Consider the following 23,876-nt stretch of genomic DNA (forward strand, 5'->3'; position numbering starts at 1 on the left):
TAGCCCACTCTTTCCGCCAAATCCCCCCATTAATTCATGCCTAAAAGTCTCCATGATAAGTAAACTACAATACTCAATTACCAAATGACAAGGCATACCTTTAGGTTCGGGAGGTCCACCTTCAAACATATGATCATGACAGATGGGTGAGGGACCACATGGTTGGCTTAGGTGGCATAGAAATGACACAACGAGCTAGTTAGTGGTTGTAGGGGGCTGCTGATTGAGGACCATCTTGGAGAAATTTTTTCTCGTAGGCAGATCACCCACAAAATGGTGGGTAACAAGCCACTACCCCATTGTTGCTTCTTAGTCTACTTTATGCCTTGAAGGTTTTCCCTCTCTAAGGCATGCTAGATTTTGTGGCAACATGGATGACATGGAAACCTCGAGGGCAAGCATTTGCACCTAGGCATGGTGTGCTAGCCCTGCCAAATCAGCTCAATGATCTCCATAATCATCTAGGATTTGGAACAAGGAAATGTCCATCAAACAGGGTCAAGTCCAATGTATTGATTTCGGGTAGCATCGGATGTGCTCTAGCTTCGAAATTTTGTGGAGGGGCTAGAATACATAAGATATCCAAGACCCAGAAATCGTTTGGAGAAATTCCACCCGGATAGTGAGTTATTAAAATAATTAATATTTTTAATGGGGTTCCTAAGTCTAAACTTAGGAAATAAAAATATGGGTGAGAAGCTTCTAAGAGACAAGGATCAAGTCTGTTTTAATCTTAGCCGTTGATTAGGGACTTAATCTCGGCCATTGATTCATCAACAGGAAAAGTATAAGAGGAGGCTTGAGGGTCAGTTGGAGATACACCAAGTTGATCAAGCAGTTCGATTTTTCTGGGGCGTGGTTTGTTGAGAAAATCGAACCCGTGATCTAAGTTGTAGTGAGAGGGGCAGAAGCAGAGATTTGGATCTGAAAGGAGGTTCGAGCCAAAGAGTACGTGGCAGAGAGGCAATAGTAGCATCAGAGAGGCAATGCAAAGGCCTATGCAGCCCAGGAGGGGCTCACACAGAGATGGCGCAAGCCAGGAGGGGCTCACATAGAGTTGACGCAGGCCAAGAGGGTCTCTTGCAGTGGCAGTGCAGAGTATTCTTCAAAAGTCTAAGATTTTGCTAGAGAAGCGAGGTTCTGAGCTAGGAAAGTTGAACAACAGTCTTCCTCCAACAAATCAATCTAGTAGAAGGGGTGACACAGTCTTCTGAAGGCAAGACGTTGTCCCACGCATTGATTGCATAGGGACTTCGCAGTGTTTGCCGAGAGGGTCAGATCACTCATTGGATCAGCTATGACTTGGGGAACGAGGTAAACCCTCGTATATATTTCTTGCTACCGTGATTTCTCTGTAAGGTTAGCCAGTGTGAGAGGCAACCTATTGTACTCAGATTTTGCTTGCTTAATAATACAAACCCTCTATCTGCTGCACCGGTTTCCACGCATTGGGTTTTTCCGGGGACTTATTGTCCAAAAACAATAGCGTCCCTTGTGTGTTTGTCTCATTTATCATTTCATTTTATGATTTGTATGTCAGTGTAGTCTGCAATAGTGTTTTTCATCATTGTTTATAAATTAAATAACTTGTTGAATGAAATAACAAGTAGGAGATGCTAAACCAGTGACTGGAGTAGGATTTTTGTTGGTAAAGATTCAAAAAATTTCACACAATGTAGTGGCGTTGAGCGTCCATCTGGGCACATCATTGAACTAGCCCCAACATTTGGGGGTGTAGGAAGGGGTAAAATCATGGGGAGGCTCCTTAAAGCCCAATGCTCATCTTAAGAGGACAATGTTGGGGCTACAAGGTCACTTTTGCTCTCAAAACTAGGCAAGACATCCTTTGAATGGTATTGGAGAGGTGTTAATCCATCCCTTAAAGGACCTCTGTTGCATGTGTAATAGACCACTTGAAACATGCCCTCAAGATCTAGTATCATTGTGGACCATATTCAATGTTGGGGACACAAAAATAACTCACACAAACCTTGCCTTCCAATGCCCTTCTAGCCTAGGATTTTTAAGCAAGTTATCACACTTGTGTTAGGGATGATTATGCCATTAGCCTGATCAGGTGTTTTCAACCCCTAAGACCAAGGACATTTCATAGGTAGACCCACCAATCCATAGGTAAATGTGATAAAGGTGGCAATGGAATGGGAAAGACTTCAAGGAAGATGGCCATGGCCATCTTATTAGTTGAAGGAGGTCCAACATCTCTAAGTACTACAACAAGAAGAAGGAACAATTATGTGGGCATGAGTTACCCCTTTCCTTGGCCTGCTTTTTCAGCACCTCTGATGTGCCTTTTACTTTGATGATTTATCTTTGTTTCTTGCATAGCTTAGTAGGCTTGGGTTCCTTTATGCTTTTCGACAACTTTCAAAGATATAGCAGTTTATTACTCATTGGGGTTAGGGCAATCAATATTTCCATTTAGATGGAGCATGAAATGCTAAGGAATTGGGTGATGGCTAATGAAGGGGGTAGAGCTAATGCTAGGCTTTTTCTCATGTTCTTACTATGTCCCAACAATATTTTTAGTCTCCTATATAAAATGTCTCGTATCATCTTAACGCTATGGGAACCATCTCTAACTCATGAAAAATTGTCTCTAGAAATACCTCTGAAAACCAAATTGATGAAGTATGTTTGCCTTTAACCCCCATATTTGCAAAGGAGAAAATCTAGGGGCTAACATGCACTAAGTGCCATTTTTTATGTTCACCCTTACATGCTATATACATGAGCAAACTTTGCATATTTGGTGTTTAGTAGTTTGGATTTACATTGATGTGTGTGTGTGTGTTAAAATTTGCATCGGGAAGGGTGGACATTGAAAGGCCTATTATTAAGGAGGCACCTGAATGGTTAGATGAGGTGGAATATGGGTAGGGAATAAAGGAGGTTGGTGGGTTGGGGGGTCGGGTTGGAGGAGACTAATGAGTTGGTTTTATTTGAGGGAGGGGGTGTGAAGGGTAGACTAAGAGTGAGCAGCGTAATTTGCTAGCCTCAACATCATCTTCTACACACAGTACGCTCACTAATGGCCATTTGTTTTTGACCATAGGCTTTCTCTTATGAGAGAATGAACCAATATCTTTTCTTTTGAAAGGTGTATAGGGAATTGATTTAATCATTGTAGATGAGTCATGATAATGAGATAAATGCTATATATGAGAGCAAACTTCGTATATTTGGTGTCTAGTAGTTTGTCTTTACATTGAAGTGTGTGTGTGTTAAATTTGCATGGGGGGGGTGAACATTGAGAGGCTTTGTTATTAAGGAGGCACCTAAATGGTTAGATGAGGTGGAATAGGGGTAGGGGATAAAGAAGGTTGATGTGTAATCCTTGGTTGGGGGCGGGGGCGTGGGCGGGGGCGGGTGGGAAGAGACTAAGGAGTTGGTTTTGTTTGAGAGAGGAGTCCTAATGTGCTAACCTCAACATCACCTTCTACACAAAATACACTCACCAATGGCCTTTTGTTCTTGACCATAGGCTTCTCTTATTGTTATGAATATAATTTTTATAAAAATAAAAAAATAATAATAATCATAATAATGATTAATTAAATAATTATTAATATAGAAAAGGCATGTCTCTAATACAAGACCATTCATGAAGGGGCATCTATCTAGGTATATAAGCGAGCCCTCATTTGTAAAAGTATCATCTCATATCTTTTATACATTTCTTATATAAATATATTTGTCCTATCATGGATATTTATATATTTCAGATCTTCTAATTATTCTGCTGTGTATATGAACTTTGTTCATAACATTGCTATCAAAGTTGTTCAATCCTCTAGCTGCTCAATCATTGCACAAAGCCAGTCTGATTCGACCTTTGGCCATCAACCCTTCATCAACTTTGTTGCCGTCGCAATTCAAGCGTTTCGAATTGAAGTTTTGGGAGGTTATCAATTCTGTAATCAGGCCTTGGGCCATCTAAAAAAAAATCAAAAGTATATATATATATATATATATATATATATATATATATATATATGGAAAAAAAAGTTATAAAAGAACATAAAACATAAGAAATATATATTTAAAAAAATTATTAAAAAATAGATAATTTTTATTTTTTTAAAATTTATATAAAAAATAATATATATATATATAAAGAAAAGAAGGAAAAAACGAAATGAAAAAAATAGTCGACCAAACTTCACCACTGCCATCTATTGTCATCTCCTCCATGTGCCATCATTCGTGTTAAAAATATGCAACTGCGGTCAAATTCCACTTTGGACTACTCATTTGATGGAGATGATGATGGCATCCGATTCCTCTTTCCGAGAGGACCAAAATCGACCTAACGATCACCTCATTTGGATAAGTGGAAGTTGACTTATGAATTATTTTATTCATACATATATTCTGGATCAGATCGGCCCTATGAACATGTACCAATGGACAAGTCAAGTGGACCCTCATGGAAGCCTATAACTAGAAGAGACCTCAGGCTCATTTGGACACACATCAAGTTCTCTTCTCCTCTTCTATTTGTTCTTGGCTCGCACAGGTTTGACGGAGGAAGCTCGCTCAAGGGTTTGAAACTTCAGGATGAAGCTCGCACTGAATTAGGGTTTTTTGATTCAAAGTCGCTGCAAAGAATTGAGCATTTGGGTCATTGGACACTGGCACACAGTGGTCATGAGAGCGACTTTGGACCCTTGGACGCTAACACAGAGTCTTCATGAGAGCAACCGGGAGTCTGGGTCAGTTTGGTCCTCGGTCGCTCGCACAAAATGGTATGGGAGTGACCGAGCTGCCATAGTCACTATCATGCAGTTCACAAAGAGCGACCCTGTCTGTCATAGTCGCTCACACAACTCCTCCTTGCAACCAGGACTCCAAGATAAGATTTCAGTGTTCCGAATATCTCGCTCAATGATAGAAGTGTTCGGCAGTAGGCTACAAGCAGTGACAGTATATTATAGTCATCTGAATCAGATTTTGGATGTTTAGATGCATTTCATGGAAATTCTAGTTGTTGTGAAGATATGGATCATTGTACTCTCTTTTGTTGAATCATTTGATGACAATCTATTAGATGAAGATTTGCAAGGGTTTTCCCCATAGTGGGTTTTGCGCTGGTCTACGACCAATCCTGGTTTATCTATGTGTGCATTATTTTTTTCTCTTGTTCTTTTATGTTCCGCTGCATTGATGATGATGTTATTGTTCTTTCTACATAGTTGCATATGCTGATGAATAATGATGTAAATCTGTATAATGTAATCATTCATTGATTTCTATCTAGCAATCATATTGATATGCATAAATGAAAAATTGTAATATCTTAATTCCCATCAAAAGCAAAATTACTCAAATATTTAAATTTTACCTTGATAACTATAATTTAGTAAGATCAATAACATACTCCGTCTTGGTATTCATGTACTAGCGGAATTAAACAGATATTATGTCATAAAAATTCACATTTATATATGATCATTTCAAAATGGTTATGAGTTTTTGATTTAAAGTAAAGCAAATATATACAAAACATGGTTTAAAGTTCTTCAAAATTAACACGAGTTGGGGTATTTTTGACATATGATCTCCATATCTTCCCAAGTAGCTGATCCAGGACTATACTTGTCCCACTGGATTTTAACTTGGTCTACCAAACGATTCCTGAGCTGTCAAACCCTACGTTCCAGTATACGTAATGGTTCGACCAATATGGTTTCTTCGTCCGATACCTGCAGTTCCTTCCATTGAAGGTTATGAGATCGGTCAATTATGTAATGCCTCAATACAGATACATGAAATACATTATGAACTTTATGCAAGTGAGGTGGCAGTGCAAGACGATAAGCGATAGGTCCAAATCTTTCCATGACTTTAAATGGTCCAATAAATCGGGGTGATAACTTTGTCCCTTTTCCAAATCGAATAGTACTTTTATTCGGTTTGATGCGGATGAAAACCTGATCCCCTACCTCATACTTCCTATCAGTTCTATGAGCATCAGCATAACTCTTTTGTTTATCTTGTGCTTCCTTTAATCGTTGTCTAATTTGTTTTACCTGCTCCTCCATTTCTTGTATTAATTCTGGTCCTACTATCACCCGATCTTCTAATTTTCCCCAACTTAATGTTGTTCTACAAGGTCTGCTATATAATGCTTCAAATGGAGGCATTCCGATTGAGCTGTGGTAACTGTTATTTTATGAAAATTCGACTAAGGATAAGTACTTTTCCCAGTGTGATTGCTGATCCATAACATACATCCTCAACATATCTTTAAGTACTTGATTTACCCTTTCTGTTTGCCCATCAGTTTCAGGATGATAAGATGTGCTTAAATTTAATTGCTTTCCTAAGGCTAATTGCATGTAAGTCCAGAATCTTGAAGTAAATCGTGAATCTCTATCTGATATAATATTCTTAGGTACTCTGTGAAATCTGATAATTTCATTTATGAATACTTGAGCGACGTCAGCAACTTCGTAAGTATTTCTTACGGGAATGAAATGAGTGCTTTTCGTTAATTTATCCACTACTACCAGAATGGCATTGTGTCTTTGAGAAGTAAGAGGTAGCCCAATGATGAAATCCATAGAAATAATCTCCCATTTGGTCATAGGAATGTCGTGAGGTTATAAGAGACCTGTTGGATGACAATGATTTGTTTTTACTTGTTGACATTCCAAACATCTTGCAACAAATTGAATTATATCACATTTCATGCCCGACCAGAAGAAGAGTTTCTTGGTATCCGTATACATTTTCTTTACTTTGGGATGTACACAATATATTGTTCTGTGGGCCTTCCTTAAGGATGGTGTCTCGAAGATCCCTATTGTTAGGAATATACATCCTTCCATGAAATTGTAAGATTCCATCATCTTCTAGTTCATATCCTTCAAATTTAAATTCTTTTGGATTTTTACTATCAAGACTAGATCTTACCTTTAAATACCAACTATCTTTTATGAGATGTTTTAGTACTCATTGCCTTAAGTCTTCTTTGATAGGTATGAGGGAGAATATCCGTGGTCTTCTGCTTAAAGCATCCGCTACTACATTTTTTTTCCTTTAATATATGATATTCCAAAGTTATATTCACTTAGGAATTCACTCCATCGTCTTTGTCTAGCATTTAAGTCTCTTTGGGTGAACAACTATTGTAGACTTTGATGGTCGCTTTTAAGTGTAAAACTTCGCCCCACTAGATAGTGTCTCCAAATATTTAAAGCTAGTACTATAGCAACTAACGCTAAATCATGAGTAGCATAGAGTTCTTCATGAGGCTTCATCTTTTTTGAGACATACACTATTACTCCTTTATCCTGCATCAATACTGCACCTAGCCCTTGTTTTGATGCATCAGTACATACCGTAAAATCATTCTCCATATCAAGGACTCTTAAGATTGGTGAATAATTTAAACAACTATTCCCTATGAACAGAATATGAAATAACAAAATATTACAGCCATTGCAGAAACAGTAAAGGCTTCTAAAATTAAACATCATGAGCCTGTGATAAAAATTCCTGAATTTTATAAATTTAACTGACAGAACCAATGAGAGTACTTACCTGTAATCCTACGGTTGATGATGCCTCAAATTGCTCCTGCTTCGGTTACCAAAAGACTGAAACCACCCAGCCAAACTGAGCAGAACCTCGCTTACTCAGTCCATTAAGCTTCTCAGTTGAAGTAGATTGTTCCCCTGTGCCCAAAAACCTCAGAACAAGCAAGGCTCCATTGTTTCTCATGAACTCTGTGTACCAATTTTTCCTCCTGTTTATTCCCCCTCTCAAAATTGTTCCTTGCTCCTTATATGTTGTTTCTTGGTAGTGGTCACTCCTTCCACCTGCAACCCACCGCTTCACCTTCTCGTGACACCCTTCCCATGTCATGTAATATATATATATATATATATATATATATATATATATAAAGGTATATTGATTTTTGATTTAATATCCTTTTGTTTGTTTTTAATATAATACTTTATTTTTAATTTATTTTATTATTTTATTAACTGATTAATATAATTTATTTTTATTTATTTTATGGATAGGTCATTACACCAAATCAACATTATTGACATCCGAATCACAGGAGTAGACATCTCAACCAGACTGCAAATCCATAAAACTCATACTAGAAACAAGTGATTTGTATTCCAAAGAATATCGATGTCACCATAATCTGGTCTTTGGATAACAATTCATCTCGAGTTGCCAGTGATAGTAAGATTTTGTAGAAGATTGATTTAGGATGGTTTGATCCCATCTCATTTCGACAATTTTATTTATCACTCAGAGGATCTTATCATCTTATATCATCAAAACTAACAACTTGAATAACACTGAATGATACGAATAGATTACAAGACAAGAAGATGACATGTCTTATTAGCAATAAGCTTTGAGGACAAAGCTTTTTGAAAAGAAAGACAATGTTATGTATATAATAATCTTTTTGAAGAGAAAGACAATGTTATGTATATAATAATAATAATAATAATAATAATGATTAAGATAGAAGAGGCATGTTTATAAGACATTTCCATTCATGAAAGAGCACCTGCCTAGGTATATAAGTGGGCCCTCATTTGTAACAATATCATCTCATGCCTTCTCTACATTTCTTATATAAATATATTTTTCTATCATGGATATTTATATATTTCAGGTCATCTGAGTATTCTGCTATGTATATGAACTTTTTCCATAACACTTATGAGAGGATGAGCCATTATATTTGCTTGTGAAAGGGGTAGAGGGAATTGATAGCTAGCTACTAGATAAATCATTGTAGATGATTCATGATGATGAGATACATATATTATATATTTGAGGTAATTTTATGTAGTTATTCTTGGGTGGACAACTATAAAGATTCAATATAGAATTTCATGTATCATTTATGATTTGGCATTCATTTCTCATATATATTGGTGTTTATGTGCTAATGTGCTTATTTGATGTTGCGCTTGATTTATTTTCTTTAAAATTTTGAAAAATGAATTTATAATGCATTTTTTAATTCCTACCATGGTCGGTTAAATTTTGTTGATTTTTTTGCCAATTTTATTGATGTCTGGACACTCAGTGATTTTTATTGATATCAATTTTTCCAGCAATGGTTTGTATTCCAATGACTTCAAGTTATGAGGTTTTTATAAGTAGGCTTTAGGAAGAATGCTAGTTTTGTATCTAATGGTAGATTTGACATACAAGTTTAAGATGCATAGGTTTGCAGGACAACAAGCAATACAAATATACGTCAAGGGTGCTTTGGTGATGTTAATTCAATCTTCCTTTCTTATCTCACACACAATAGGTCATTCATGAAATCAAATATGGGAAAGGCATTTGTAAGAGGTAAACCATTTTTGTTAGGTCTGTTTCCTAAATAATGCTTTGAAATATTGAAAAGTTGTTATTTGTGACTATTTTGCCACCTTGGTTCAAAGGGAGAAAACTGTCTCACTCATTCCCTGGATGGTGGAATTCTATTCTAGTTTGGAAAGTTTTGGAGCTTTGCTTCCAACTTTTGGCTCATGGAAAACAAGCAACTCAACGTGAAGTTTTTTATAAGTTGCTTTGTGACACTCCAAAATACTTCACTAGCCAAGTCCAAGTTAATTGTGCAATACAAGGTGTGTGGTTTTATTTTCGGCAACATGTGTTTATGATGCTATTTTAACTATACAATAACATTGCATAAATACAAATAACTTACCCAAAATTCATGCTGTAGATGTTGTTGCTTTGGTCCAATGTAGTCGCCATAGCCTTGGAATCATGGCTTCCAGTCGAGGAGCAATAGCTGGGCGACTAGTCATACATGTAAGTCCCTTTATTGTGTGATCTCTATAAATAGCATGATAATTTGTTGAAATCTGAGATATTTGTGCAACTCGTTAAGTCGTGATTATTTGGTTCAATTGTCAACTTCAGGAACCAAATGGAGATGCAGTAGACTGTACTGTTCTAGGACCTACAGGTCATATCATCAATGGCAACTTGAATTTGTTGCAACAATGGGTTTTTGAGACGGACTCACGCTATATTATTCTGGTGGAAAAAGTACAGACTATTGCTAATGACTATTTTAGGAAACATTGGAATTTCTATTTTATTATTATACTAGATATTTATGTTTTTTTAAATCAAATTTTGTTAACTTGTGCAACTGCAAACGGAGAAACCTTAGGATGCCATTTTCCAAAGATTGGTTGAAGATCGAATATATAGCTACATACCAAGCATATTGATCACTGCCAAAGGCTACCCTGATTTAGCTTCAAGGTAAGCATGCATTGCACTGCATCCACGGTTTTCATTTGCTGTCGCGTAGAATTGTATATAATGATATACTTTTTTTGTTTTTACATTTTTTCATATTTATGTTAAACCAAATATGGATAATATATGAAGAGACAAAGAAACAAAAATAAGAAATTGTATTAAATCATTGTGCTTAAAAATGGCATACAAAAGTGTTATATGTGTGTGTGTTTGTTTTATATATATATATTTCAAGCAATTTGGTTAATATCGTTAGGAACCACACACTCACCTAATCTCTTTATTACAATAATGTCTTAATATGTGATGTCTTAATAATATGCATACCTCAACTTTATAATTTTAACTTTAGAAGATCACTCTATATGTTACATTATATGAAGATATCTATAATTTCTTTAGTTGGTCAGAGATTCATTCTTGTTCCATTCTATCTATAGTTGGTACTTTCATGTTTTCTGACACGAAAGCTTCCTTCCTTTGACTATTGATAAAACATTACATACATAGTTTTAATTAAAAAAAGGTGGGATTGGTTACCCACCTATGTGGGTAGCCTACAAGAGAAATTTTTTGACCTCGAATGCATCTCATCCTCTCTTCGGTTAGTGCTTTCTTTCATCTAGTTTGCTCATCCGGTGAAGGTGGGTCATCTATTCTGAGGTACATTAACCATTTTTCTATTCGAGTTTTTTCATTTAATGTTTACGGGCATTCTAGTGATCACAGGTTAAATTGGATGGTAGACCACTTTCGGTTGTACACTTTTTCCCATGCTTCACCTTGGTGGTTATGATTTGCCTCTAGTCTAGTGTGATTTTCCTTGATGCCTTTCTTTCACTGTCTAGGAGGGGCATGAATATAAGACATTGATTGATGTTGCTTTTGCATGGTAATGCATACTTAAAACCAAACTTTCCTATATATCCACATCCCATCTTTAGGTTGATTGTTATGTCACTAGTATCAGTTCCCTATTTTCCTGAACCTTCAGTAGGGGCCGGGAAACTTTTCCCTAAGAGGTTGATGTAGTAGAAAGAAAAGAAGCAGCATGAGATATGTGTTAAAATGCAAAAGGTTGGAAAGAATAAATTAAAGTGTGTGGACAAAAGCCTAGCCTAAGCTCAACCCCCTTCATTAGCCCTCACTTGGTGTTAGTTTTTGGTGGCAGCAGACAGGTGCTCTAGTATCTGTGATTTCTAAGAGGCTAAGGAACACGAGATCTCCATAACCTAGAAAAGGTTTTGCGAGAAAAGACTTGGAGACATCTTGATTAAATTATTTAGCCATAATTAAAATATTTCCTGACTTAGGAAAAATGTTTAATTAAAGCAAATTATTTGAGGAAGTTTGATTTTTTTCTAGAGACTTCTGGAAAAGTTAATTGATGGAGTCAAGATGATCTTAACCATCAATTGAGATGTGGTCGTGGCCGTTGAGACTCCAACGAAAGATTATAAGAGCAGGTCGAACGGTTTGGAGAAGGCATCAGTTGTGAGTCAGGCAGTTCAACTTACCCAATTGCAGTATTCAGCAAGGGCACAATTGAAGGTAGGGAAGAATTAGAGGTAGGTGTTTCAACAAAGATTTGAGAGCAGGAGTCCGAAAGAGATTTCCTCAGTGTTTTCCAGTTTCTGAGAAACATGAAGAGGAGTCTAAATTCATTTGCAGAGGAGGTTGCATCAGCTAGTGCGAGTAGCCAGATTTTCCAGTGTGAGTTGTTGGAGGAGACCATGTTTAAGTTGTTAGAGGCCAGATCTATTTTCTGGAGGCAAAGTGAGTGGGTTTCAGAGGTAGAGGGAGGCAGGACGACTTGTACGAAGGTGATTCCAAGGCTAAACGAATTTTCCTCAGCTAGATCTACGGATTTCAAGAGGGTAGTGCGAGTGTCAGGAGGAAGTGCGAGTGGCTAGGAGGAGGCTGAGTTGTTACAGAAGGATACAATTAGCCTCCAATAATTTTTGCCAGTAGATATCAATATTTGTCGGAGGATTGCCAGTGAAAGGCATTTGGTTTAAATTTCTCCTAAATTGTTGAAGATAATAATAAAACCCTCATCTGCTACACTGGTTTTCCCTTTGGGGTTTTTCCAGGGACATTTGTCCAAAAATAATTGCGTCAAATTTTTATGTGTGTCCATATTTTCTCAGTTCTAGTTTTCATATTTCACAACATTTGTATTTGTGAAGATTGCAATTGTGAATTATTCGCTATTTGTTGTAATATTAATTATAGAAGACAAATAAACTGCACAAGTTAGGAGAATAATATCAGTAATTGCGATCGTGGAATTTCACAATGTATTAGAGCAAAAGTTCGAATCAGAGAGGTTCTAGAGTGTAGGATGAGGGTTGTGTAGTTCATAGGGATATCTGGAGCACAAAAAACTAGATCTGCACAGGCCCAACTAGGCAGTGTGAATTGTAGAGAGGTAGCAGTTTGATTTCCAGTCCAGTTCGGGGGAAAAGTGGGAATTGTCTCAAAGCAATAGCAATAAGCAATGAGTTTTCTAGAAAGGATTTCTAGTGAGCAGATTAGAGATTCGCATAGCATATCTAGTGCAAATATTGGAAGCAAAGGGTTTTGCAGTGGCAGATCAATGCAAGACAAGAAAGCGAAAGCACATAAAGTTTTTCAATAGAGGGAATTTCCAGAAAAAAGTCTTAGAGGGTTTGCAGTGTCCCAGTAATAAGGAAGAGGTCGTAATTTCTAGCAATAGAGGATGAGTTGAGGCCGTACAAATTGCCAAATCGTACTACTAGTCAAGCCAGTGTGTGTTTCAGGGTTAGCAGTGCATGTGCGAGTGTTGGAAGAGGTTTGGGAGGTAGAGTGATTTTCCCAAGTGTGAAGCATCAGGCAGTACGAATTTTCGGCAGATGTTTCAGAGGTTAGTGTCATGGAAGCATTCATTCCACCACCCAGACCATTGCAGATGATCTACAGACATCTCTGTTTCATATGGAGACCCATGGGGTCATTGATGTGTCCTCAGACCCACTGAGAGCACCACAAGTCTACTACTTGGAGAACAAGGGGCCACACCCTTGTCCATCATATTCCGAGGAATTTATTCCTTAGTATGGCACTTCAGGACATTATTAGGCCTTTGGAGGGCCCCACAACATGTACATATTATTATTTGGCCCCTTGTGAGGCTTATTTTTACACTTAGGAGCTAGTTTGGTGGGCTTGTCACCAATAGGGGTTTTATTTTCACATTATTTTATCATTAGGTGCTAATGTAGGCCCATAGCCTAATTCAAAATCCTTAGGCAGCTATATATTGATGTTGGGTACATTTATTTGGATCATCACTTGACTTGGGATCTCTCTAATCATAGAGAATTTTCGCACCTTTTCTTTGGTGGATATTTTGGAGATGATGAATTTTGATGTATGGATTTGGGCTATTTCTCTTGTCTTGGAGCTTTATTGAGCAAACGAAATGTTGGTTGGATATACTTTATAATGTTGTAAGTAAATTTTGATGCTATTATTCTTGTTGCTGCATATTGCTAAAATTAGGGCTAGTTGCTGCATTATCGAAATGTGGAATTGAGCATGTTTTAGCTAATTTAATGTATGGACCAATGTTATATGAATGAAATGTCCTAGAGATTTATTTATCTCAAGAAGTTTGCATCATTTTCTTTGAAGTATAAATGCTTGAAGGTCACTTTTCTTTTCTTTCTCTCAACATTGGACAAAGTTGACTTTCTGGGCCTCCTTGATCAAGAGACCAAGTTATTACTCATCATTATCCTTGACTCCATATCCCCAAGTGAACTAGGCACTGATCCCTCAAAAAGGGTGATCATTTCAACCCTCTTTTAACCATTTTCCCCCTTTTCCCCAAGTCTAGCCCCATTAGGTCACCTAGGGCATCAACAGGTCACCTAGGGCATCAATTTACCAGGAATTGACCCAAGGAAAAATTTCAATCTCGTACAGGCTATTGTGCTGGTGGGTCCTCTCCCTCTCCTCCAAATTTGAGGCAATTCTAACGGTGGAATCTCCGGGAATCCCAAGCCCTAGCTCTAGGATCGAATTTTGCCTAAGCATCCCCAAGGCTAGACCTCAACAGGGTCAATTCAACTTTTTGAAGTAAATAACCTTGTTTGGTCCCTTCCTTTCACCTTGTCTAGGATAGGAACATCAATGGTTGCTACATTCCATCCCCGAACCTGGACTAGGTCCAATTGGCCCCTTGTGGTCCCACTTCTCAATAAAGATTATTTGTCATGGACCATTAGGAAATCCAAGTTTACCAACGATTCTAGGGATTGAGAACCTCGTTTATAATCCTAGTCCTTCTCCCTCAACCCTCCAATCCTCACCCCTTACCCCTGGAGGATCAAGTCCCTTGCTTAAAGAGAAAGCAAGTTCCATTCTTCACTCCATCCTTGGGAAAGGGTTTCTAGGGTCACTTTCCACCTATCCATTGAAATATACTTTACAAGTCATCCCTACACTACGAGGATTGTGAAAATTCCTAGACTTGAAGGAACCCCTACTGCAACAAATCTTAATCTACTTCACCTACTTGATTTTTAAATTACATTCATCAAGTTATTCTTCTGAATACTAAAGTAATTTACTTTTGCAGCCTACAGTAATTAAATATTTGATCTCATGACACAGAAAACAGAGCAAAGAACAAGATACATAGGACACTTATTTTTGGACACAATAGTCCTCGGGAAAACCGGTGCAACAGTTCTGAGGGTTTATTATTATGCAGGGGAAATATCTAAATAAAAATCTAGGATGCTCATCTAGCAATCCTTTACAGAGAAAAGACTAGTGGAAAATCTGAGTGAGTTCTACCTCATTTCACCCAGCAGAATTCCGACTAATCCGGCACAAGACTAGTTAACCTCGACTATTTTTGCGTTGGCTCTGCATCAGCCCTGCGTCACGTTCTCTACCTTTTGCGTCAGCTCTCCTGGATGTTCCGGCAGTTCCCGACAATTTCGGTTGTTCCGACAGTTCTGGATTTTGCGTGACAAGAAACTTTTCTGCGTCAGCTCTCCCTGCTACTGCGCTGCCTCTGCGTTAGCGCTCCCGGTTGTTTCGACAGGTCTTGACAGTTTCGGGTGTTCCGACAGTTCTGGATTCTGCGTGACAGGCAACTTTTCTACCTCAGCTCTCCTAGCTACTGCGCTGCCTCTCTGCAAGCTCTCTCCACTTCTTTGTCAATATTCTCTGGAAAGTCCTTTCAAATTCTCTCTGCTCCTTTGCTGCAGAATGATCACTTAGTTCGAATTTCTCAACTTCCTAGCCCCAAAAATCGAACTCCAGATCAATTCTCTCTCCCTCTCTCTCTTTCCAAATGAACTCCAAGCCTCCATCCATCTTTGGGTTATTGACTCTCGTACACATGAGAATCAAGAACCTGAGATCCCTTTCCATCTAATTAAGCTCTTGGAGGGAACCAGTTGGATGTCTTTATACTTTTCCTGTTGAGTCTTCAACAGCCGAGTTAAGTCTCTATTCAACGGCTAAGATCAAAACATGACTTGATCTGCCTTTTAGATCATTCTCACCCATATTTTGATTAATACCCATTAATATTTTAATTTCCATAAGTTTAGACTTAGGCACTCCATTAAAAATATTAATTATTTTAATAAAATACAATTTGGGTGGAATTTCACCAAACGGTTTCTGTGTTCTTTATAACTCATGTGCCTTAGCCTCTCCACTAATTTTCAAGATTAGAGCACTTCCGATGCTACCAAAAACTAACACTCCCTCTTAGCGAGGAAAGTGCTCTAGTAACAATGTCCACCTGCATGCTGCTCTGTTTCTGAAGCACCTCCTTTTTGCACTGCTATTGCCACCAACACTATGCTACTACTGCTACTGTACTGCTGCCCATGACACTACCATTGTCATTGCTGCATCTCTACTACAACTCCCTCTCAAATGCTGCATCTGCTATGCTGCTAGCAAAGCCACTGCTAACACTGCATCCATACTGCAACTCAGTTGCTGAGAGAAGCAAATTAAAAACATCCAAAATTAGTTGAACTTAACTGTGTTCAAAATAATATAATGAATGTTGGAATCTGACTGCTGCTGATTCTAACCCTCTGAATCTTTTGCATTGCTGCTGACTCCTGCACTGTGCCAACTGCATTGCTATCAACCTTGCTCTGCATTGATTAGTCTCTGGTCCCCAGCTACTGCATCTGTCCTCCAAACACTCCACTACATCATCTGACACTAAGTCCATCTCGCTACTGTTGAATCTTGGGCTCCCGTAGCAAGGAATTGATCCAAAAGGTGGACTCCTCAAGGATCTTGCCCACATGTAGTCCTCCTGACTATAGCTCAGTATCGCCCCATCTCCCTCCGGGAGATGCGTGGGCACTCATGGCATACTCTTCCTCGTCAATCTTTGTTGAAGTAGCCTTAGGATCATGTTTCTCATCCTTATCCTTTTTCTTCAAAGTACACTCGGATGCATAGTGGCCCATCTAGCCACCACTGAAACATTTCACCTTTGAAATGTCCTTCTTTCGCTTCAGCTTCTGCTGTCCCTTCGATGCTAAAGCTGCGTTTTCGTCCTCCTCCTTCATCTTTGCGCCACTCCCACTGCTGCCATGGAGGTTGACCTTTACTAGGTCCCTCGTTAACTCCTCCTGTTGAAGAGTCGCCCACATCTCCTCCCATGAAGGTGGTTTCTCTTTGCCTAATATGCTTTGGACGAAAACTTTCCATTCATCCGAGACTCCATTCAGGGCTATTCTCACCATCGCGGTTGGCTAAGGAGTGGACTTCACTGTAGCAAGTTGGTCTCTAGTGTCATGAAGACGTTGAAGATAGACGTTCACCCCTTCTCCTTTCTATATCAAGGTTTGCTGCAAATTCTGCTCTAAATACATTTTCCACTGTTTGTTGAAGTTTCTAAGTTTACTTAGTTTAGAAACCATTCCTGCACTTTTTCTGATTTATTTCTACCTACTTGTTATTTTTTTTAACAAGTTATTTACAAATTAAATACTGAAAATAAACACCAATGCATGCTCAACATATTATAGATCAACAACTAAAAGAGAAAAGAACAAACACACCACATGACACCATTATTTTTGGACCAATGTCCCTGGAAAAACCCAATGTGGGAAATTTGGTGTGGCTATCTGAGGGTTTTCTTATAAAGCAATATCATAGTATAATCTGGGTGCCGAAACTGGCCTACCCAATAGAGAAGTTCCTTAGCAGCTATACCTCACAGTTTGAGAGAAATATCCTAGCTAAAACCCTGGAAAATCCTTTCGGCAGCTCCTCAGCACAAAACTGCTCTGCAACCCTAGCGTCTGCCCAAACTGGACTGCGTTAGCCCCTCTCTGTTTCATGTTGGCCTTGCGTTAGCCTTTCTAGGCCTGCATCAGCACCAGGAGGCCCTGCGTCAGCTCTCGGAGCCTCTATGTTAGCTGCGCTGGCCCCTTTGGTGCTCTGCACAACACCTGGATGCCACTGCGTGGCCCTGCGTGAGCCCTTGCTGGCTCTGTGTCACCCTCCTTGGCTGCTGCGCTGCTCTCCCAGCGCAATCTCTGCCTTCTCTGTTTCTCTATACTCAATGCCCCTCAGCTACTCTCCCGATCACCAATTCTATCTCTCTTAGCAAACCCTGCTCTAGAGAATAGAATGACTGATCATCTGGTGTGCTTTCCAAGTGACTCTCAAGCCTCCTCTTATACTTTTCGTGTTGACATCTCAACGATGGAGATTAAATCCTTAATCAACGGCTAAGATTATATCTGGCTTGATCCATGTCTTTTGGACCATTCTAACACAGATTCATATTAATACACATTAATATTTTATTTTCCCTAAGTTTAGACTTAGGGACTCCATTAAAAATATTAATTATTTTAATATCTCCTGATCTGTTTAGAATCTGACCAAACCCTTTCTGGGTATTGGAGATCTCATGTGCCCCAACCTCTCCACCAACTTTTGTGGCTAGAGCACATCCGATGCTACCCCAAATCAACATTGTTTGAAAGAGCCTTCATATAGAGAAGACAAGGCTTCCCACATCTCTCGGGCTATATCTTTGCCCTGCAAGTGTGAGACCACATGCTCTCAAACTCCATTGAGAATGAGCCTCTTTTCCTTCCCGTGCTCAGCCTTGTACTTCTTCTTTTGATCATTGTCAACAGGAACAACTACAACACTATTGACTTAGGCCTCGAGATTATATTCCTCCAGAGCATCTAAGATTCTGGTTTTCCATATGACATAGTTGGAAGCTCCTTCCAACCTGTCCTGATCTTTGAGCCCATGTGATGCCATGTCACCCAATTGTCGAGCTGACTCCTCTAGTCACTGCTTAGCACTGCTTAGCTGATCAGCAAGTGAGAAATTCAAACTTTCTGGCAGAAAGTTTTCTAAGGAGAAAATTCCCCTTCTACGTGTCTTTGTTCTTTTCCAGCAGATTTCTGCCTCGGCAGAAACTGCGCCCTTCAAGCACTGTGTTGAGGCTCTGCGTCACTCCCTCTGCCTCTGCAAACTCACGAATTGGAAATCATACCTCTCTGTTGTCTCACTCAAAGAGAGATTTCCTCGGATTTGCTTCCCAGCAAGGACTGCGCAATCCCTTCAAGGGGATTCGAATTGCTGCCAAGTGCAGCTTTCAGCCTCACTTCTCAGCACTGGATCTACTCTTCCTATTTCAAAATCAATCCTCTCATACCATGTGAAAATTCCTAGACTTAAAGGAACCCTTACTGCAGCAAATCTGAATCTACTTCACCTGCTTGATTTTTTAAATTACATTCATCAAGTTATTCTTCTGAACACTAAAGAAAATTACTTTTGTAGCCTACACTAATTAAATATTTGATCCCATGAAATAGAAAACAGAGCAAAGAACATGATACATAGGACATACTTATTTTTGGACACAATAGTCCCTGGAAAAACTTAATGCGGGAAAACTGGCGCAGCAGTTCTGAGGGTTTATTATTATGCAGGAGAAATATCTAAATACAAATCTAGGATGCTCATCTAGCAGTCCTTTACAAAGAAAATATTGGCGGAAAATCTAAGTGAGTTTTACCTCATTTCACTCGGCAGAATTCTAGCTGATTTGGCCAACCCCAACTATTTCTGCGTTGGCTTTGCGTCAGCCCTACGTCACCTTCTCTACCCTTTGCGTCAGCTCTCCCAGTTGTTCCAGCAGTTCCCGGCAGTTATGATAGTTCCCGGCAGTTTCGGCTGTCCGAGAGTATTCTGAGTGATAGGCAGCTTTTCTGCATCAGCTCTCCTGGCTATTGTGCTGCCTTTGCGTTAGATCTCTCGGCTAGTCTTGTAGTTCTTGACAGTTCCAGTAGTTCTCGATAGTTTTGGCTATTCTAACAGTTCTGGATTCTATGTGACAGGCAACTTTTCTGCATCAGCGCTCCTGGCTACTGCCCTGCCTCTCTGCAAGCTCTCTCTGCCTCTCTGTTAGTATTCTTTGGAAAGTCCTTCCAGATTCTCTCTGCCCCTCTGCTATAGAATGATCACTTAGTTTGAATTTCTCAGCTTGCTAGCCCCAAAAATCAAACTCCAGATCAATTCTCTCTCTCTCTCTCTCTCTCTCTCTCTCTATCTCTGTTTCCAAATGAACCCCAAGCCTCCATTTTATATTTTTCTTGTTGAGTCTTCAACCGTCGAGATTAAGTCTCTAATCAACGGCTAATATTAAAACATAACTTGATCCGCCTTCTAGATCATTCTCACCCATATTTTGATTAATACCCATTAATATTTTAATTTCCCTAAGTTTAGACTTAGGAACTCCATTAAAAATATTAATTATTTTAATAAAATACAATCCGGGTGGAATTTCACCAAACAGTTTCTGGGTTCTTTAGAACTCCTGTGCCTTAGCCTCTCCACCAATTTTCAAGGCTAGAGCACTTCCGATGCTACCAAAAACTAACAGGGACTCCTCCGGTGAAAGTCTGTAAAGAGCAGGGAGACTTAGACAGGGTGACAGTGGGCTAAGCCTCCACCATTGCCCTTAACCTAGCAGTTGCCCTCTTGGGAACCCCTTTTAGGTCCGCTGTTGGTTTGAGTGGTAACATTTTTGGCTTCGTTACCGGGGACAGGAGACATGTGTTTTGTTCCTCATACAACATATCGACATATCATTATTGGGGAATCCATTGGAGAACGAAGCCCTAGTTTTTCATTGAACTTTAAGGTCAATGCTTGTAGGGTGAAGCAAGCATTTTTCTAGGCATCTTTAATTTCACCTTGGCGACTCCTACATATGTTTCATTTATACCTCAAATAGGCTGTCATTCTTTCATAAATTTCCCACTTTGCACATTGCTAGTATCTGTGGAGATCCTAATCATGTCGCGGGAAGGATGCTACGTGGGATGCCCGTGTTTGATGTTGACCCAATCTCTTCAATTGACCATGTGGAAATATTTAAAGCACATACTTCAAAGGAGAAAGTGGTCCACCAGGATGTCCTTATATTGTTATTCTTTAGTTCCCTCTATGGTCATAACTCATGGTTGCAAAATCACGAACCTAGGAGCATCTCATATATCGAGGAGTTCGTTGATGGCTGTCTTACACATTTTCAAGTATACCCCGCGTTGAGCATTCAAGAGGAAGCCTTCATCGAGAATCATCAAAACCCTAAGAATCTAAGTAATGAATTAGAAGATGAGTCCTCCTTAGGTGCACAAGATGAAAGGGATGATTTAGAGAACACATATGTTGGGAAGGATGAATCCATGGAAAGTGAAGTTGAGACTAACCTTACCTTTCTCAAGAATATTACTCTTGATGAATATCCTTTTGAGAACCTTGAGTAAGGTGATCCCATTAGCACCTTGGAAGATGACATCGAAGATTACTTCCACATTGAAAAAGGTAAATGGGAAATTGTTGGTCATCAAGTTGATTGTGGTCCCATTTATGACACCGATAAGGAATATGAGGTTGAGAGTGGTCTCCCCTTTCTCTTAGGCATTATTTATCCATCGATAACCTTGATACGAAGGATTATTATTTTCCCTTACATGAAAAGGATGATTTTGAAGAGGAAAAACTCGTTGAATATAATACTTCACCCTCCCCTTTTCCTCATCCTCTTATTCATCACTTCAAGTCTTGCACAAGTGATTGTCTCGCCCCTTTTCGAATGATCCTGAGTGAACATGAGCTTGTTCCCCCTTCTGAGTATGATGTCAAGGAAGAACCCCTCATTGAATATACTTTATATCCTTTGACACACCCTCAGGATTATGATCACCCCACAACCTTCCCTCACCCTTCGTTCCCCTCTCAGCACGACCTTGTTATTGATTTGGGGTAGCATTGGATGTGCTCTAGCCATGAAAATTGGTGGAGAGGCTAAAGCACATGTGATCTCCAAGACCCAGAAATGGTTTGGGCAGATTCTACCCAGTTTAGCAGATATTAAATTAATTAATATTTTTAATGGAGTTCCTAAGTCTAAATTTAGGAAAAATAAGATATTAATGGGTATTAATATAAAACTGAGTTAGAAGGTTCTAAATGACATGGATCAAGCCAAATCTAATCTTAGCCATTGATTAGAGATGTAATCTCGACCGTTGAAGGACCAACAGGAAAAGTATAAGAGGAGGCTTGAGGGTCAATTGGAGAACGCACCAAAGTGATCAGTCATTCGATTTTCTAGAGCAGGGTTTGCTAAGAGAAGTCGAATCAGTGATCAGTTGTAACGAGGGGTAGTGAGTACGAGACGGAGAGGCAAAGATAGTGCCGAGAGACCAGTGCAGAAGCAGAGAGAGGCAGACAATGAACTAGAGGGAGCCACACAGAGGCAAAAGGCATTGCGCAGAGGCCAGAAGGGCCTGCGTTATCCACGCAGAGGCTGCAGGAGTGTTGTAGAGGGACATAGAGGCTGCGAAGAGCCTTAGAGGGCTGACGCAGAGGCCAGGAAGGCTGACGCTGAGCTTCAAATTGTGCTGGAGAGGGTTTCGTGAGGCAAACTTTTTGAATATCTGCTTTCGAATAGAGAGGTATTACTGCCAGATTATTTCTCTTTCGAGCGAGCCAGTTTGGCACTCAGTTGTACTTTGAAAGACTGCATAATAAAATAACCCTCAGAATTGTTGCACCGGTTTTCCCAAGTTGGGTTTTTCCAGGGACGAGTTGTCCAAAAATAACGATGTCTCTTGTGTGTTTGCTATTTCTTTTAGTTGTTGATCTATAGATGGTTGAGACTGTATTGTGTTTATTTTAGTATTTATATGGTTAAATAACTTGTTCGTAATTAACAAGTAGGAAAAATAAACCAAAGAATATAGATAAAATTTCTAAAGGCTAATACTTAGGAATTTCAACACTTATGGCATTTACAAAGCATAAGATTGTAAGTAATGGTTGTGATAGGGAGTTCTTGAGAGTGATATTTTATTCCACCGTTGTGTACTTAGAAGGAAACCCCCGCACTTTTAGATTGACCTATTCTCCTTCTCCTAGGGCTTCCTTTTACCTCGAATGTGTTGATTTATGGTAGCATCAAATGTGCTCTAAGTCTCAAATTTTGCAGGGAGGCTTAGGCACATGTGTTCCAAAGAACCCAGAAAGCATTTTGGGAAATTCCACCAGAAACAGTTTTATTAAAATAATTAATTATTTTTAATGGGACCCTATGTCTAAACTTAGGAAAATAAAATAATTAAAGGGTATTAATATAAACTGTGGGTGTAACTTCTAGAAGAAGACGAGGATCAAGCAGAAATGATCTTAGCCATTGATTAGCTTCTAATTTGGGCCGTTGAATGTCAACAAGGAGATTATTCAAGGAGGCTTGAGGGTCACTTGGAGAGACACACAGAGAGTTCAGAAGTTTGATATTGCCGGGTGAATTTCGATAATGAGTTGTTACAGAGAGGGGCAGGGAGAGTTTTGGCTGGAGGATCTTCTCCGGAGCCAAGAATACTCAGCAGAGAGGTAGAGAGACATACACAGGAGGCAACGCAAAGGGCAGAGAGGGTGACGCATAGCCAGGAAGGGCTCATGCAAGCCCCACGCAGAGCAGCGCAACAACTTCCAACGCAGAGGTCCAAATTTGTTGAAGGAGTTGATGTTTCTGAGCCGGGAGGGCTGGAAAAGGCTCCTGAAGGCAGATCGATTCTTAATTAGGTTGACGCAGGGCCCACGCAGAAGTAGTTGGGGAACTCACAGTTCAACTCACGGATCAGTCGTGTTGAGTGAGGTAACCTCACCAATCTTTCTTGCCAAGTGATTTTCTCTGTAACTGGATTGCCGGGAGGGCATCCAGAGTTGTATTCAAAATACTTTTGCATAATAATAAAAACCCTCAGATTCGCTGCACCGGTTGTCCCACATTGGGTTTTCTCACGGACATTTGTCCAAAAAATACTGTGTCACTTGTGTGTATCTTTCTCTGTTGTTCTGTTCTTGTTTTGGGCATATAATTTAAATAGTGAAAGTTGCAGTTGTATTAGCTTCGATATTTGCTGTAGGAAACAGTTAATAATTTGTTTCAGTAATTAAAAGATAGGAAAAGTTTAATCAGTTGCTGCAGTAGTTGATTCAGGTGGGATTCT

General features: G+C 39.3%; 1 protein-coding gene across 1 annotated transcript in view; it reads left to right on the forward strand.

Moving 5' to 3' along the window:
* Positions 1–23,876, forward strand: part of SPO11-2 (sporulation 11-2) — a 261,298-nt gene that overhangs the window by 185,738 nt on the left and 51,684 nt on the right. Inside the window, exons 3-7 of the mRNA XM_089412694.1 lie at positions 9,234–9,363; positions 9,504–9,641; positions 9,743–9,831; positions 9,943–10,071; positions 10,199–10,293. Coding sequence (XP_089268820.1) covers positions 9,234–9,363; positions 9,504–9,641; positions 9,743–9,831; positions 9,943–10,071; positions 10,199–10,293 — 581 coding nt within the window. The remainder of the gene's footprint in view (positions 1–9,233; positions 9,364–9,503; positions 9,642–9,742; positions 9,832–9,942; positions 10,072–10,198; positions 10,294–23,876) is intronic.

Source organism: Pinus tabuliformis, chromosome 3_1 (assembly GCF_031772625.1).
Source record: "Pinus tabuliformis cultivar Carrire ecotype Pingquan chromosome 3_1, CPIR1, whole genome shotgun sequence".
Classification (NCBI taxonomy): Eukaryota; Viridiplantae; Streptophyta; class Pinopsida; order Pinales; family Pinaceae; genus Pinus; species Pinus tabuliformis.